Here is a 16,183-nt window from a genome sequence, read left to right on the forward strand (position 1 = left end):
CAGCTTGGAGGGAGTTACAGTGAGAACTCAGTACGCTCGACATGAGGCGAGGAGACGAGGCGCTGTGCCTGCTGTCCACTGAGCAGCAAAGAAATCTGAAGATTCATCACACTCTAAAATCAGACAGATAAGACTGTGCATACGCCAGTAACCTGAGCAGCAAGCAGTTTGAACTTTTACATGGATGCTCAGACAAGTGACACGTTTAAAACAAGTTAAATATTAGGAAGAGGATCAACTTTGTTAAATACTTTGAAGGGCAACCGCAAGAACTAAAACTTGAAGTAATCTGGTGCTCTGCACATTTTTTCTAAGATCAAGGTTTTGTCCATTTAAGATTTTGATAGGTGAAGTCATTTTACATATTTATGTTATTTGGATGCTAGAAGTGTTAAAGTCTCACAACAAAAATACAGAGTGGATAAATTACATTTATTAGAAACAGGAAAGATTAACTAATTCTTCTAGACATCGACTCAAAGCTGTATGAGAGCAAATAGATGCGACTAGTCTCATGACTTGGCAAAACATAATCGCTTAAACTCTACGCGCGAATCTGATATTTTTGGAGGGTTTTCCTTTGTATTATTACTGATATTTTTCGCTGAGAATGTCTGATTAAAAATAACCAAATAGACTGAAATGTGATGGAAAATATGTACTTTACCTCATCAAACCACTATGTACTATTGATATGTAATTATAACTTTATTGTACAAAGAAGGAGTGAATGAAGACAGGAAAACAACTGACTGTAAACTTTGCTCAAGGGCATGACACACTTCATTATCTAGCTGGTGCCTACATGATGGTGAGAATTTCCCTCCCAACCACTGAATAGACAAAGACTGTATCCAGACAATGGCTATAAAGAAGCTGCTATAATTTTGCCTTTTGGTCAATGCTGGTACAAATTCTGTATATTGATCCTTTTGCAAAGTTTTGAACTTTCTTTCAATAAATCTCAGAAAATCAGTTTGGTTTCGATGCTCAAACTATTTTTCCCAAAATATGTACACCCATTTAGAAACATATTTGAGTGATAACTTATGTCCAGTATGTAGGCACGATGTGTGCGTTCATCTTTGATGTGTAAAGATTCATTACTATTCGCTATGTAATAATAAACAGTATTAACACAACCTAAGATTGAACAAACAGGATGAATGCTTTTCAGAAAGTGGTCAGACCTTGAGATCCATGACAATGGACTGGACCAGGAGGAAAATGGTGGAATGATCTTCCCAGTTGATGTAAGTAGAGGCTTTACAAAGTTTGACACAGGCAATGGCAGCACTCTCCATCAGCTGTTTGCTTCCACCTTGCCCTGCTAAAGCTTTCCGTAAACTGTCCAGAAAAAGTTTCTGCAGATACAAAATGACAGAAAAGTGTGTGTGTAATTAAAATGTGACTGGAATCAAACTCTGTTTTATCTCTGTGTGTTCTTCTGTCACACCTTGTTAGCCTTGCTTTCTTCCACTGTGTCTTTGGAGATTGTGTGTGTAATCTCTGGACAGAGTATGAGGAGGATTATCTGCAGTGGCCACACTGCTGCCTTCCTCTTGGTACTCTCTGCAAAACTGTCCACCAGGTCAAACAACTTCTCTGCAGCTTCTGTACAAAGACATAAATACACACATTTAATGCCAGGAACATTGCCAGTCAATTTTTTTTAAGCCACTATCATGTATGTTAAATTTGAAATAAAACATGTACAGCTGACAATATTTTTCATTACTTATATATTCTAGAGCAGCGGTCTCCAACCTTTTTTGCGCCACGGACCAGTTTATGCCCGACAATATTTTCATGGACCGGCCTTTAAGGTGTCGATGATTAATTACAACAAAATAAAACTAGTACCGGTACCGAAAAAAAGAAGATTTATTCATAACACACGTGAAAAGACCCAGGAAAACCAAGTTAACGATAAAAACGATAACAAAATAACGCTGAAAACCGATAAAAACCCTGAAAACTATACATTTCACACCTGAGCCTCAACTCTCGCGGCCCGGTACCAAACGACTCACGGACCGGGACCGGTCCGAGGCCCGGGGGTTGGGGACCGCTGATGTAGAACATTAGAAAAACATCTAGAAAATTAAAAGAATCTTTTGATGGCTATTGAACTACTCTTCAACTACTTCTACTACTTACAAAGGGACCTGTCATCTTTTACTGCTGTTACTGTTTCCATTCAACCATCAGCTGAACCAGCAGTAGTAGTGATGTCACTTGTAGAATGCCATTCAAAAACTTTTATTGTTCTTACTGATTATTTTAAACATATATCGCTGGAGAGAATAGACCATTTCTACAGTACATCAAATGTGCCATCAGTATATTCAAACACTGCCAATGCATACAGTACCACTGCACACGCTCTGTACCACTTACTAAGCAGGCATGGAAGCTTTTTCTCTAACAGACTAAATCAGCTCAGCTGCTACAAGATAGCTGTTTGATATTGTCTGTGTGTGTGTTTCATTATTACTATTACTAAAAACAGTTGTAATAATACACAATCATATCAACCGTTCTAACAAAATAACTTCCCAGATATGGGGGTAATTATTTCTTCTCCATCATCTTATATATTAATATTATATTTAACTCTTTTCATACCTGCCATATCTGACTGTGGTCGCTGGTACAGCATGGTGAACTCATCTGGGTAACACTCCACCCAGTTCCAAAATGCCTGAAAAAAAGAAAAAGACGTGTCACATTTGCATTATTCACTGATATCATGCTTAAAATTATTTTGCACTTTTACAAAGAGAAAAAATTACCTTCTCTAAACTGCTGATGACGGCAAGCTGGGCAGGCTTCTTTAGAGCTCTGAACTTCATTACAGTTTCTAAGAGAAGAAAGCCAAACAGAATTTTTTCTTTAACATCTCTATTTCATAATTTCTCAATAAAAAACTAATTTTATTCTTCTAATAATTCCGTAGTCTGTTTACAAATAGTATAGCCCCAAATGTAAACCTGTAAGTGCATTAGAAACGAACCTTGTAACAGCCTCTTCAGCTTAGAGCAGTCCACATTGATGTACTGCATGAGCTCTATGTCATGAACATCAACGTTATCCTCTGAGCAGACGGTCAGCTCTTGAAGCCTGAAAAGACAAGGAGAGAATTCTGCTGTTCAGCAGTTACAAACAACAAGGCATAAAGAAAAGAGAGCCTAAAACATTAATCTGGAAATCAGAGGTACTCTCTGCTGACCAAATAACTGAATATTCATTATTCATACTACAGCATAACCCTATAATATTATAGGAATGGACCCTATGCCAGTAAAACTCAATTTGATATAATAATCATATTAAAAAAGAACTATAAAAATTTCATGAGTTATCAACTATATTCAGCAAATGTGTGATACATGACACATATCCCATAATTTGTAAATGCTCCACATCTTGAAATAAATCAAGACTCGGATAAATCCAGACTAGTTTACCCTGCCCAGGATAAGGTTACCAGCCCCCCACCCTGAACCCACGTCTTAGGAGGGCGCTTGAAGGAGAGACCTGGTGGCCGGGCCCAAGTCTCAGGAGGAAACATCAAGAGCAGACCCTGAAGAGTCAAAGACGGAGGTCCTGCCAATCTGAATCTTGGCTAAAGTATAGTTCAAGGACCTCCACAACCCCACTGACACATCTTCCATAGAGGAAGCAGAGTTAAGAACGAGGCGGACAATTGACTTGGGGGTAAGGTTATTGAGGTAGTTGAACAATTCTCTGGTGGCAGGACCTCTAGAGTGGATGAGATTCACCCCAAGTTTCTCGAAGCCACGGTTGTCTTGGCTGACACACCTCTGCAGCTGCACCCCTGGATAGGCATTCAGTCCGATCTTTAAGATGGGGATGGGGGTGTGTGTTCCAAATATAGAGGGATAACACTCCTCAGCTTTTGGGCAGACCTATGGCAGGGTACTGGAAACGAGAGTTCATCCATTTATTGAACCTGGGATTCAGGAGGGACAATGAGGTTTCTGTCCTGGTGGTGGAACGCTAGATCAGCTCTTTATCCTCACAAGGATATTCAAGGGGGTGTGGAAGATTGAACGCAACCAGTCTACATGTGTTTTGTGGAGTTGGAGAAAGCATTCAACTGCAACCTTCGGGGTATCCTATGGGGGGTGTTTTGGGAATATGAGGGATAGCCATAGCCAGGTGATAAAAGGCCTCAGAATTTAATCTTTGCTTTTTGCAGATGATGTAGTTCTGTTGGTTTCATGTGCTCCAGTTTGGACTGGAGCGGTTCACAGCAAAGTTTGTAACAGTAGGAATGATATCTAGCACCTCCAAATTTGAGGCCATGGTCCTATGCCACTAAATGGTAGTGTGTCGACTCCACAGGATGAAATAAGATGCACCTGAGATCAATTTTGAATGTCATGGCAAGGGCTGTGATTAGTTATGCACAAGTTAGATTTTTGTTTTTTATTTTTAATACTTGTGCAAGAATTTCAAGCAAACATTTTTCACGTTGTTATCATGGAGTACTGTGCGTAAAATTGGGAGGTGAAAAATGACTTTATTCCATTTTGGAGAAAGTTTTTAACATGACATGAATGTGCAACAAGTGCTTTGAATACTTTCTGAATAAAGTATGCATGCACTACATTAAACCATTAGAAAGACAAAAGACACAGCAGAGAAAGCTTTCAACTCACTAAACTTTCAATCTGGTTCCAACCAAACACCAAGACACACTTAGATGATGCCCTTATGTGTACTGACTTAGAAATCATCTTAATAAATAATGAAAGTCACAGACCTCCACTGCACTATAATCCAGTACATCTTGACTTGAGAACATATACCAATAGGTCTGTATATAGTGTAAGGTTGCTTAGCCAAGGAGACTCACGAGTAAGTTTTTTCTGAGGTACCAGCCAGAAAAAAAAAATGGATTCAGTTTAAAATGCTAACCACACAAAGGATGTTTGTACATTTAAGACACAACACCCTAAACAGTGAATGAAAACAAACCCAATGCAATTTCCTATACACCAAGAAATATGTTCAACACTCACCCACAAAAACAATACAAAATGCCATTAACCAGTAAATTCATTCCACAAGGAGTCCATAACATCAGTAATAAGGAGTTGCTTGAGTTCACTCACAAAAGTGAAGACAAAAAACCAGAGTGGATTCCATATTAGATCTTCAGTTCATTCTTTGTTACTAAAAAAAGTTGCACAATCAAAACTCTACCTCAGGTTCTCCAATCCCCATGAAGCAAAACAAGGAAATGAGCCCAGCACATTCAATCAAAGTATCCTGAAGCTTTCATTCGTTTACTGTATTTCACACCCAAATAAGCTGCCACTGAGACCAACTAGGTTTAAACAGCTGGTCTGACTTACTGCACCAGAGTCAGTCTGGGTCATACTTCTGGCGATTCAGCATTTTATTTCAGTGGAGTGGCCCAAAAGAAGGCTAGCCCTACCGTGGATTTACTGGATATCGTGGATAAATGATGCAGAGTTTCAGCTGGAGGTTAATCTGACTGCTTCCTTTCTGGCGTCTTCCATCGCGAGTCCTGGCCCATAAAAAAGGAACATCTGTGTACAGTATAGTATACAGGAATATCTGTGTATGGCCTGGTAGTCCACAAGTCAAACTGGGACATTCCCCCTAGCGCGGCTGAGCATGACCAAGCTAAGATCATGTGTGACTTAAGAGATACAGACAGACAAACTGGTGACGGCTAACCATCGGGACATGGTAGTGGTGGACAAGCAGAAGAAGACGGCTGTAGCGACAGATAGCGACATTAGAGGAAAGGAAAACAAATAGCTCGAGAAATACCAAGGGCTGACAGAAGAGCTCAGAGAGACTTTTGGTCTCATCTGATCACACTATGTTCTCTCAGTATTTCACAAGCTTGTCTAAATGTTGTTCAAGAAAATTCTAAATGCGCTTCAACATTCTTTTTCTACAGCAATGGAGTCTTGCGTGGTGAGTGTGCATACAGGCCCTAGCGGTTGAGTGCATTACTTATTGTGTTCTTTGAGTGAGTAGGTTTGATATCTGTGTAACCAACTGTATCAAATATTTTCCTGTTAGATACTCCCTGCAACATTCTGCATACCCTTCTGTTTGTTGCTTGGTTTGTGGAGGCACTGATTTTTCTGGCTTATACCAAGCCAATATATATTACTTGTAGATGATTTATTTATCGACCGTCTTTCATAAAACATGGTTCTGATTGCATATTATTACTGTGTGTCGTGGTCATGTGGCTTTTGACAGGTGACATAAGATGGCACCGCTCTGTATTTCATTGTACAATGAAGAGTACATGTGCTCAAAACATGATACACTAGATGGAATAAGTAAGGAAATTTGAGGTTGAAAAGAACAAAGTTAATTCTTTTCCATGTTCATGTTTTTTTGGCCCTGGAGGAAGTGCGTGGCTTTTTTTCCCCCTGTTGTTGTCTTAGATTTATTTACCTTTAATTAAACCTCTCTGATAAGGATGAATAACAAATGGTATGATTTTATATAGTTCAGATGCAAAAGCTAAGAACTCAATAATTAGATTGCTGGGTGGGTTTAGTTTCACAAGCAGTGTGATGAAAGCTTGATTTATACTTGGTGGGATTCTCTAGGTGGTTTTAAAATCTAAAATTATTGTAATAAAATAAATAGCACTGTAGGTTCTATAACTTTCTGTAGTCCCGAATGGATGTCTACATGTTGAAAACAACAAGCACGATAAGTCCGGTTTTACGATAAAATCTAAATTTGGTATGACTACCTTTGTACTTCAATACAGCAAGAACAGCCTGAACTCTCTTGTTATTTATTTCTTTATTTATTTAGTCTTTAGGAATAGTTCCACAGGCTTTTTGAAGGATGTTACAAAGCTCTTCTTTGGGGTTTGGGCTTTGGCGAGGCCAAACACTGATAGTTTTCACTGTGCAATAATAGAGAGGCAAAAATAATTAATGGACCTAAATATAGCCTAGAGACTTACTGGACAAGATTCCCCAAAAAATTCTTTATTGTTGGCACGTTTATTGCCTGAAGCCCCAAGTCAGGGGATTACTAAGGATAATAATACAGGGTGCATTAAAAAGAATCATCTGGTTTCAAAGGCTTTATATTTTAAAGTAGTTCGCCTTGTAATCGGAAGGTTGCCGGTTCGAGCCCCGGCTCGGACAGTCTCAGTCGTTGTGTCCTTGGGCAAGACACTTCACCCGTTGCCTACTGGTGGTGGTCAGAGGGCCGGTGGCGCCAGTGTCCGGCAGCCTCGCCTCTGTCAGTGCCATCACCAGTGTGTGAATGGGTGGATGACTGGTTGTGTAAAGCGCTTTGGGGTCCTTAGGGACTAGTAAAGCGCTATACAAATGCAGGCCATTTACCAATGTCCACAAGTGCTCAATGTGTCCCTCTCTGGACCCATGCTATACAGTGGGGCAAAAAAGTATTTAGTCAGCCACGGATTGTGCAAGTTCCCCCACCTCCCACTTAAAATGATGACAGAGGTCAGTAATTTGCACCAGAGGTACACTTCAACTGTGAGAGACAGAATGTGAAAAAAAAATCCATGAATCCACATGGTAGGATTTGTAAAGAATTTATTCGTAAATCAGGGTGGAAAATAAGTATTTGGTCAATAACAAAAATACAACTCAATACTTTGTAACATAACCTTTGTTGGCAATAACAGAGGTCAAACGTTTACTATAGGTCTTTACCAGGTTTGCACACACAGTAGCTGGTATTTTGCCCATTCCTCCATGCAGATCTTCTCGAGAGCAGTGATGTTTTGGGGCTGTCGCCGAGCAACACGGACTTTCAACTCCCGCCACAGATTTTCTATGGGGTTGAGGTCTGGAGACTGGCTAGGCCACTCCAGGACTTTCAAATGCTTCTTACGGAGCCACTCCTTTGTTGCTCGGGCGGTGTGTTTTGGATCATTGTCATGTTGGAAGACCCAGCCTCGTTTCATCTTCAAAGTTCTCACTGATGGAAGGAGGTTTTGGCTCAAAATCTCACGATACATGGCCCCATTCATTCTGTCCTTAACACGGATCAGTCGTCCTGTCCCCTTGGCAGAAAAACAGCCCCATAGCATGATGTTTCCACCCCCATGCTTCACAGTAGGTATGGTGTTCTTGGGATGCAACTCAGTATTCTTCTTCCTCCAAACACGACGAGTTGAGTTTATACCAAAAAGTTCTACTTTGGTTTCATCTGACCACATGACATTCTCCCAATCCTCTGCTGTATCATCCATGTGCTCTCTGGCAAACTTCAGACGGGCCTGGACATGCACTGGCTTCAGCAGCGGAACACGTCTGGCACTGCGGGATTTGATTCCCTGCCGTTGTAGTGTGTTACTGATGGTGACCTTTGTTACTTTGGTCCCAGCTCTCTGCAGGTCATTCACCAGGTCCCCCCGTGTGGTTCTGGGATCTTTGCTCACCGTTCTCATGATCATTTTGACCCCACGGGATGAGATCTTGCGTGGAGCCCCAGATCGAGGGAGATTATCGGTGGTCTTGTATGTCTTCCATTTTCTGATGATTGCTCCCACAGTTGATTTTTTCACACCAAGCTGCTTGCCTATTGTAGATTCACTCTTCCCAGTCTGGTGCAGGTCTACAATACTTTTCCTGGTGTCCTTCGAAAGCTCTTTGGTCTTGGCCATGGCGAAGTTTGGAGTCTGACTGTTTGAGGCTGTGGACAGGTGTCTTTTATACAGATGATGAGTTCAAACAGGTGCCATTCATACAGGTAATGAGTGGGGGACAGAAAAGCTTCTTACAGAAGACGTTACAGGTCTGTGAGAGCCAGAGATTTTCCTTGTTTGAGGTGACCAAATACTTATTTTCCACCCTGATTTACGAATAAATTCTTTACAAATCCTACCATGTGAATTCATGGATTTTTTTTTCACATTCTGTCTCTCACAGTTGAAGTGTACCTCTGGTGCAAATTACTGACCTCTGTCATCATTTTAAGTGGGGGAACTTGCACAATCGGTGGCTGATTAAATACTTTTTTGCCCCACTGTATGTTTAAAGTATTTGTTGAGTCAAGTCAGAGAAGAGCCAAGGGCTCAGAGATGAGCTTGAGAAGATGTGGAGGGTGAAGTTAACAGTGGTCACATTAGTAATCGGAGCCCTAGGTGTCCGTCCCTGGTACTTCATTTACATCATCTACTAAATCTTCCAAGTGTACTTCACGTAGTCTTGGTAACCGGCTACAGAGGATCCAGGTTTCAAGCTTCGCCATGATCTTATCTTTTAGTTCAGTTCTTCAATCGCCCCCTACAGCTGTAGCATGAGTGTTGTACCTTGTGAATCTCTAGCCATGAGAGCAATCCTTTCTTCCGAATGTTAGAAAACAGAGCTACTAGTTGTTTCGCCGTTAATGTGGATGCTGGGTATCGAAGACTCCATAAGGCCCTCATCCTATTCATGTAACCCCTTCCGCAGGGGTTACTTGCATAGTAGCATTCAAATAGCGCTCTATTTTCGTCACTTGCCTACCGATGCCGTCTGGTTCCAGTAGCCCACTTCTAATCAGCATGCCCTGGTTCCTCGACACCTGATGCGGACCTTGTTAATCCAGGCGACTTCCGAGCCGGTATGGCTTCACATTTATCTCTGTCACTCATGTCTGCGGTAGGCTTGGTTAGCATGAGGGGTCTAGCCGTGTGTGTGTGTGTGTGTGTGTGTGTGTGCGTGTGTGTGTGTAGACACATTTTGCAATGACGCTTAAAACTGATCTCAGGTGCATTGTTTTCATTGATCATCTGTCAGATGCAATCAGATCAGATCATCTGCAACTTGATTGCAATCCACCTGGCATAAAGGTATAAATTCAGGCAACTGGACTTGGATTTAGAAAGACACGCCTGTGTATATAAAGTTCCCATTGATGACAGTGTATGTGAGAGCACTAGCCAATCCATGATGTCAATCCATCCAATCCATGTCAAGCCTTCCAATCCATGATTATTCTGTTATGCAATATTATTTTTAATATGTCTACAAGAATTTCAAGGAATCTTTTTCACTTTGTCACAGGGCATTGTGTGTAAAATTTTGGAGAAAGTGCTGTGAATACTTGCACCGTATATATTGCTTAATTTTTTTATTAGACCTTCAAACAGTTTAGAAATCTGTCAAAGACACATTTGAAACTAATAATTATCTAATTCACTTAACTAAATTCACCCTTTTTTTTAAAAAAAATAAAAATTTAAGTAGGCACATTGGACTTCTTTGAGAAGTTAGAAATTCATTCAATTCATTAAAAGATTTGATATATTTTTTTCAACCTCAAACCCTCTAGGCCACTGGTCTATTTCTTTTCATTTTATATATTTACACAACAAATGACAGACTTAGGTGAATGTGCTACCTGGTCGAAATGCGGCTAAAAACAGCGCTGAAGTTGTTGGAGCTCAGAGAGAAGAGGACAGCCGAAGCTGAGGCTCGTAGCTCAGCAGCATGCTGGTGCTGGTGCCCCTCACGATACGTGTGAATGAAATGGCAGATCTCTGGCAGCAGCTGTTTGACCAGCATAGTTTCATCCAGACGCAAGCAGTCCTTGGATTGCTGAGAAGGGAAAACAAAGAGGAGGGCAATCAACAAAAGGGCTACATGATGTTTCAATGATGTGAAATGGCATTTTGATTGGGAAGCTATTTGAAATTACAAACACAGCCCTAGCACAAACTACTGAGAAGTACCAGGCTTCAGTCATTTTTGTGAAAGCCAAAGGTAAACCAATCCCAGGGTCATGGGGAGCAAGATTCATGAAAGAGAAGTGTACTTAGGGGTTTGTGTCTGCATGAGGGGAAACAGCAACAGAGACACTGAATAATTTCTGAGTTACACTACATAATAGTAGTAGAAATGGTAGTGATGGTGAAGCCTAAATTTGACGGACAACAACTTGCCACTATACCCCAGATATTCAATGTGTCTGTTACAGTTTCTACTCACACAAAGTCAAATCAAATCTTTGATGTTCTTGCACTATATACTATTACAACTAGAGCTGGGCGATATGAGATTTTTTCATATCACGATATGTTTTTTCATTTCAGGCGATAACCATATCTATCACGATATAAGCCAAATAACTATATTTGTAAGATTTAAATGTGCCGTTGCTCACAAGTAAAATGTGAAATAATCAGCAGCTTGTTTTTATTTAAATATTTATTTCCCATAATAAGTTCAACAGGGTAGATGTACTTAAGGAACATGAGACTTTTTCAGATAAATAAAGGCAAATATTGCAAACTACACAAAAGGCAGCCGCTAAAGCGTTTAAGTTTCAAAATAGAACAAACAAAACAGACGACTAAATTGTCAATTCCACTTAGAAACAAAATATTAATTCTAAAAATAAATCTTAGTTTGTTTTACAGAAGAACAGACAAAATTGACTAACTTTTGTCAATATCAAATAAACTGAGAACTAAAAGGAAATTCTCAATCTCTCCTTGTTGTATAGCTTAGCTTTTCAAACAGTTTTAACAGTTACTTTAGTCTGACAAAAGCCGAATGACGAATTAGCGCTTCCAGTCAGAGACTGAGGCTACGTCCACGCGTACACGGGTATTTTTGAAAACGGAGATTTTCCGTTTTCGTTTTAAAAAATAATCCCGTCCACACATAAAGGCAGAAATGAAGGAAAACGCTGCTATGAACATGCCAAAGCAGCAGGTGGCGCTAGATTCCTAACCGTGCAGAAATGTTGGCCAATCAGAAGTCTAGAAGCCTCGGTGGGAAAAAGTAAACAAAGCTGGGGCATAGAAGCAGAACCGAGTCGTATGTGTGGACGGACAGTAACTGTGTGTATATGTAAGCATTTAAACACTGCAGAGAGTAGAATTAACAGTAACAGTATTGTAGAAATTCATTTCACCGAAACAATAACGTGGCGCACAGTGTGACGCATGCACCAGTTTATTGTATTTCCAGACTTGCTTTCGGCACAATTTACAGTGCACGCTACTCTGTTTTTTGTCAGACTTGAAATAGCCGAAATACCTTCACACTACGGAACTTCTATGGCTCTTCCGTTTGACAATCTCTCCGGCATTGGAACCATCATCTGTTTTCTCTTCGGTCACGCTCGGTTGATTTTTCTAGTCGGCACACTCATTTCCTCCATTACGCGCTGGCTCCATTACCCACTGGCTGCTTCCCAAACAAACACACGTGCGGCTTGGCACTTGTGCGTACGTAACAAGTCACGCGACGCGACGTGACGCTGCGGCTGTGATTGGTTCGGCTCTGCGCTACTTAATTTGGAATGGCTGACCTTTTTTTTTTTTTTTTTTTTTTTTGAGGACAAGAGCGGCTAGGTCTATCGCGATAGCTTAATTTCTCTATCGAGTAAAAGTTATATCGCGATACATATCGTTATCGTTCTATCGCCCAGCTCTAATTACAACCATTTGCCCCCTTCCTGATTTCTTAGTTTGTCATATATTTCTCACATGTTTCAGGTCATCAAACAAAGTCTAATACTAGATAAAGATAAGCCAAGTAAATACAAAAAGCTCCTAAAGGATTTAATTTATTAAGGCAAAAAAAGTGCCCCAAACCTACATGGCCCTCGAATGTTGGCACTCTTAGCACCAAGAACTCCTAAAGAAATTGGTTGAAAAGTTTGACCCAATGTCTTGGTGTCATTGTGCTTCAGAGGGGTTTGTAGTTAACAACCTATGGTCTAGATTTAACACATAAGCACAAATCTCCTGTTAGATGGTAAGAAATTGATTTTCCTGTACTGACAAAGTCTGTAACTAGACTTATTACTCGAGCTTCTCCTTTGTTCTACAGCCAAATATTGCCGCAAGAGTCTAACAAGTGAATAGAGTATTCCAGTGATACAAAGTTATCCAGTGAACATCTTGACTTAAACAAACTAAACACATATTGCATTGGGGTGTAGTGGTTACAATATATTAAAATATATTAAAAGAACAACATTCATCTCTGAGATGAAGCCTAGTAGAGTAGAAGAAGTTATAAAATGATATTGAATGGAAGTGAATGTACTTCAAATTTTTACTGAAGCACAGTATATATCAACTGAGTTAACTTCTACCAATTCCACCGGTAATTTTAATAAAATATATTTAATGTGTTAAAATGAATGTAAGCTCTATTATATCTATATTATACAGTCAAAGTGAAATAAAGCAAGTCTCATGAACTACATTATCTACATTTTGCTGAACAAAGCTGCTGGTGTCACGGCTGCTATGCAGCAGGAGTGGCACTTCATAGGTTAGACTGTCTCATTTAATTGGCCCTCAAGATCACAAGCGTTACACTGTATTATAGTGCCATCTACTGACAAATTACGGAAAGAAAATTTCACTGTCAAGTCAATGTTGCCTTAGTTAGATATGGTCTTCAATAAGATGAGGTCACTTAGACATAACTAAGTTTGCTCAAGTGAATTTTTTTTCCCTGACAGAACAAAACCATATTGTGAGAGGGTAAAGCTCACCCCAGCCAGGCACTTCTTCAGGGTATCTAGAATGATGAGCTGAGAGAGGTAGAGGTTCTTCTCAGATGCTTCTCCAAATATCCGCTGTGAAGACAGGCACAGACATAACATCACTGAATTAGATCTTAAATCTTAGGGTGTTTTCATACCTATGCTTTTTAGTCTGCTTAAATCAAATTTTCATTCTTTTTTCTGCTGTTGTGAACTTAATTTTCGCAGATGTGAACACAGTAAATTCACTTAGGCGTAAGGCAAAAACAACCACACTGGGACCCTTTGGGGTGATCTCCGTCCAGTTCTGAACTCCAGAGTAATTACTTTATGGTGGTACGCCATAAAGTAATTACTCTAATGCAGACTTCTCCCACAACTCCACCCCGTGCTTCCTGCAGAAGTTCTGACAACTCTGCAATATTAGGCCTCATCACTGATGGGGACAACAGGGAGTACAGAGAACTGACCCAAGATTTTGTGGACTGGTGCCAGCAGAAATACCTCCAGATCAACACTAGAAAAACCAAGGAGCTGGTGGTAGACTTCCACAGGCACAGGTTGGGAGATTCTGACAGCACTGAGCAGCTCCCTCAGTGGCAGGCTGCTGCACCCACGATGTGGGACGGCGAGATTTCGCATGTCTCTCCTTCCTACAGCTGTCAGACTCTACAGCATGGTCTCTGCAGATGACCACACATGTGCAGACAGACACACATCCTGTACACAACTGTAACTGTCTCCCTGATGTGCAATATTACCAAAAGCAATTTACCTACTATAACAGAGCACTTTATTCTATTTTATAATAGTATTTTATTCTTGAGGAATAGTATGTTATTCTAGTTTATCTTATCATATTCTTTTGTGTTTTTCTTAAGTTTTACTGCTCTTAAACTTGTACTTTCTGCCATGACCAAAAGATTTCCCATGTGTGGGACTAATAAAGGTTTATCTTATCTTATGTGACAGAATCCCATAGAGCAGAGTGCATGAACTTTAGTAACTAGCCTTAAACTCAATCAAGGGTTAATCTGAGAAGCAACAAGGTTCAAATTCAAATTCAAATTTTATTTGTCACATACACAGTCATACACAGCACGATATGCAGTGAAATGCTTACACAACTGCTCGTGACCTAAAGAAAAATGAAAAGGCTATGAATAAGATAGGAAATAAATATGAAAAGGGTACATTTAACTAGGAAGGAATAAAATAAAATAAAAATATAAAAATTAAAGTTAAAAATGAAATAACTGTGTGGCTCCAGCAGATCCCGGGAATAACATCGGAGCTCTCTGTCCAGAAGGCTACTCCATTTTACTCTAGTTATGCAAATTGGAATGGTCAAGCAGAAAATGTTCTAAAAATTGCTGAAGAGATGGAAAGACCCAAATAAAACATCTTAAAAATTAACAATGCATTCAGACACGGTCAAGACAACCTTAAAGATTAACCTTAAAGTAGAGAGGTGATTTAACTTGTTGTTCCTAGAGTATTTAAAAGTAGAATGGGAGGCAGAGCCTTCAGTTTTCAGGCCCATCTTCTGTGGAACCAGCTTCCAGTTTGGATTCGGGAGACAGACACTATCTCTAATTTTAAGATTAGGCTTCAAACTTTCCTTTTTGCTAAAGCATATAATTAGGGCTGGACCAGGTGACCCTGAATCCTCCCTTAGTTATGCTGCAATAGACGTAGGCTGCCGGGGGATTCCCATGATGCATTGAGTTTTTCCTTTCCAGTCACCTTTCTCACTCACTATGTATTAATAGACCTCTCTGCATTGAATCATATCTGTTATTAACCTCTGTCTCTCTTCCACAGCATGTCTTCTATCCTGTCTTCCTTCTCTCACCCCAACCGGTCGCAGCAGATGGCCGCCCCTCCCTGAGCCTGGTTCTGCCGGAGGTTTCTTCCTGTTAAAAGGGAGTTTTTCCTTCCCACTGTCACCAAAGTGCTCATAGGGGGTCATATGATTGTTGGGTTTTTCTCTGTATCTATGAAGCGCCTTGAGGTGACTTTTGTTGTGATTTGGCGCTATATAAATAAAATTGAATTGAATTGAATTGAATTGAATTGAATTGAAGTGACTGTAAACAGTGTGCGGGCAGACAGGCTGAGTATTTCAGAAATCGGTGATCTACCAAGATTTTCGAACACAACTATCTAAAAGATCCTTAAATTGCTGTTGCCTCACAACAAGAAGGTCCTGAGTTAAAGTCCAGCACCTATAACTTGGAGGGAAGAAAAACAACACTAAAACTAAAAATCAGTTAAAGGGGATCACACGCGGGCTCTCCCTGACTGCAACAGTGACGAGGACATACTGTCCACCTTACTGTCTGTTTCTCATAAATGAGGACTGTATGGAGGAGAGGCTGTTTGAGCCAGGTGACAGGTGATTCACCGGACTGACAGAAACCGAATTTCCCTCCTTGGCCGAGTGTACATCCACATCACACCACAAACATAAAGTTTCTTTCCAAAGCACGATTGGGAATCCCATCAGCATGTCTGCAGGGAAAAGTAGGCCAATGTGTATGAAGAGGGGGTAAAAAGAAAAAGAAAAGAATCTGATGTTCTGAGGACAAGAATGCACACTTTTTGGAGATCTTTTGTTTTTTTCGCCACATTATTTCACTGATGACTGATCATCTCACTGATGATGTGG

The 16,183-nt window shown here is 40.3% G+C and overlaps 1 protein-coding gene across 4 annotated transcripts in view; it reads right to left on the reverse strand.

The window, feature by feature from the left end:
- Positions 1-16,183, reverse strand: part of nf1a (neurofibromin 1a) — a 139,293-nt gene that overhangs the window by 104,897 nt on the left and 18,213 nt on the right. For all 4 annotated transcript variants that reach the window (XM_024804868.2, XM_024804867.2, XM_024804869.2 and 1 more), the window contains exons 3-9: positions 13,522-13,605; positions 10,405-10,601; positions 3,017-3,123; positions 2,796-2,863; positions 2,629-2,704; positions 1,457-1,614; positions 1,191-1,364 (exon numbers count right to left, since the gene is read on the reverse strand). In XM_024804868.2, the coding sequence (XP_024660636.2) occupies positions 1,191-1,364; positions 1,457-1,614; positions 2,629-2,704; positions 2,796-2,863; positions 3,017-3,123; positions 10,405-10,601; positions 13,522-13,605 (864 nt within the window). The remainder of the gene's footprint in view (positions 1-1,190; positions 1,365-1,456; positions 1,615-2,628; positions 2,705-2,795; positions 2,864-3,016; positions 3,124-10,404; positions 10,602-13,521; positions 13,606-16,183) is intronic.

This window comes from Maylandia zebra, linkage group LG14, assembly GCF_041146795.1.
Source record: "Maylandia zebra isolate NMK-2024a linkage group LG14, Mzebra_GT3a, whole genome shotgun sequence".
Lineage (NCBI taxonomy): Eukaryota > Metazoa > Chordata > Actinopteri > Cichliformes > Cichlidae > Maylandia > Maylandia zebra.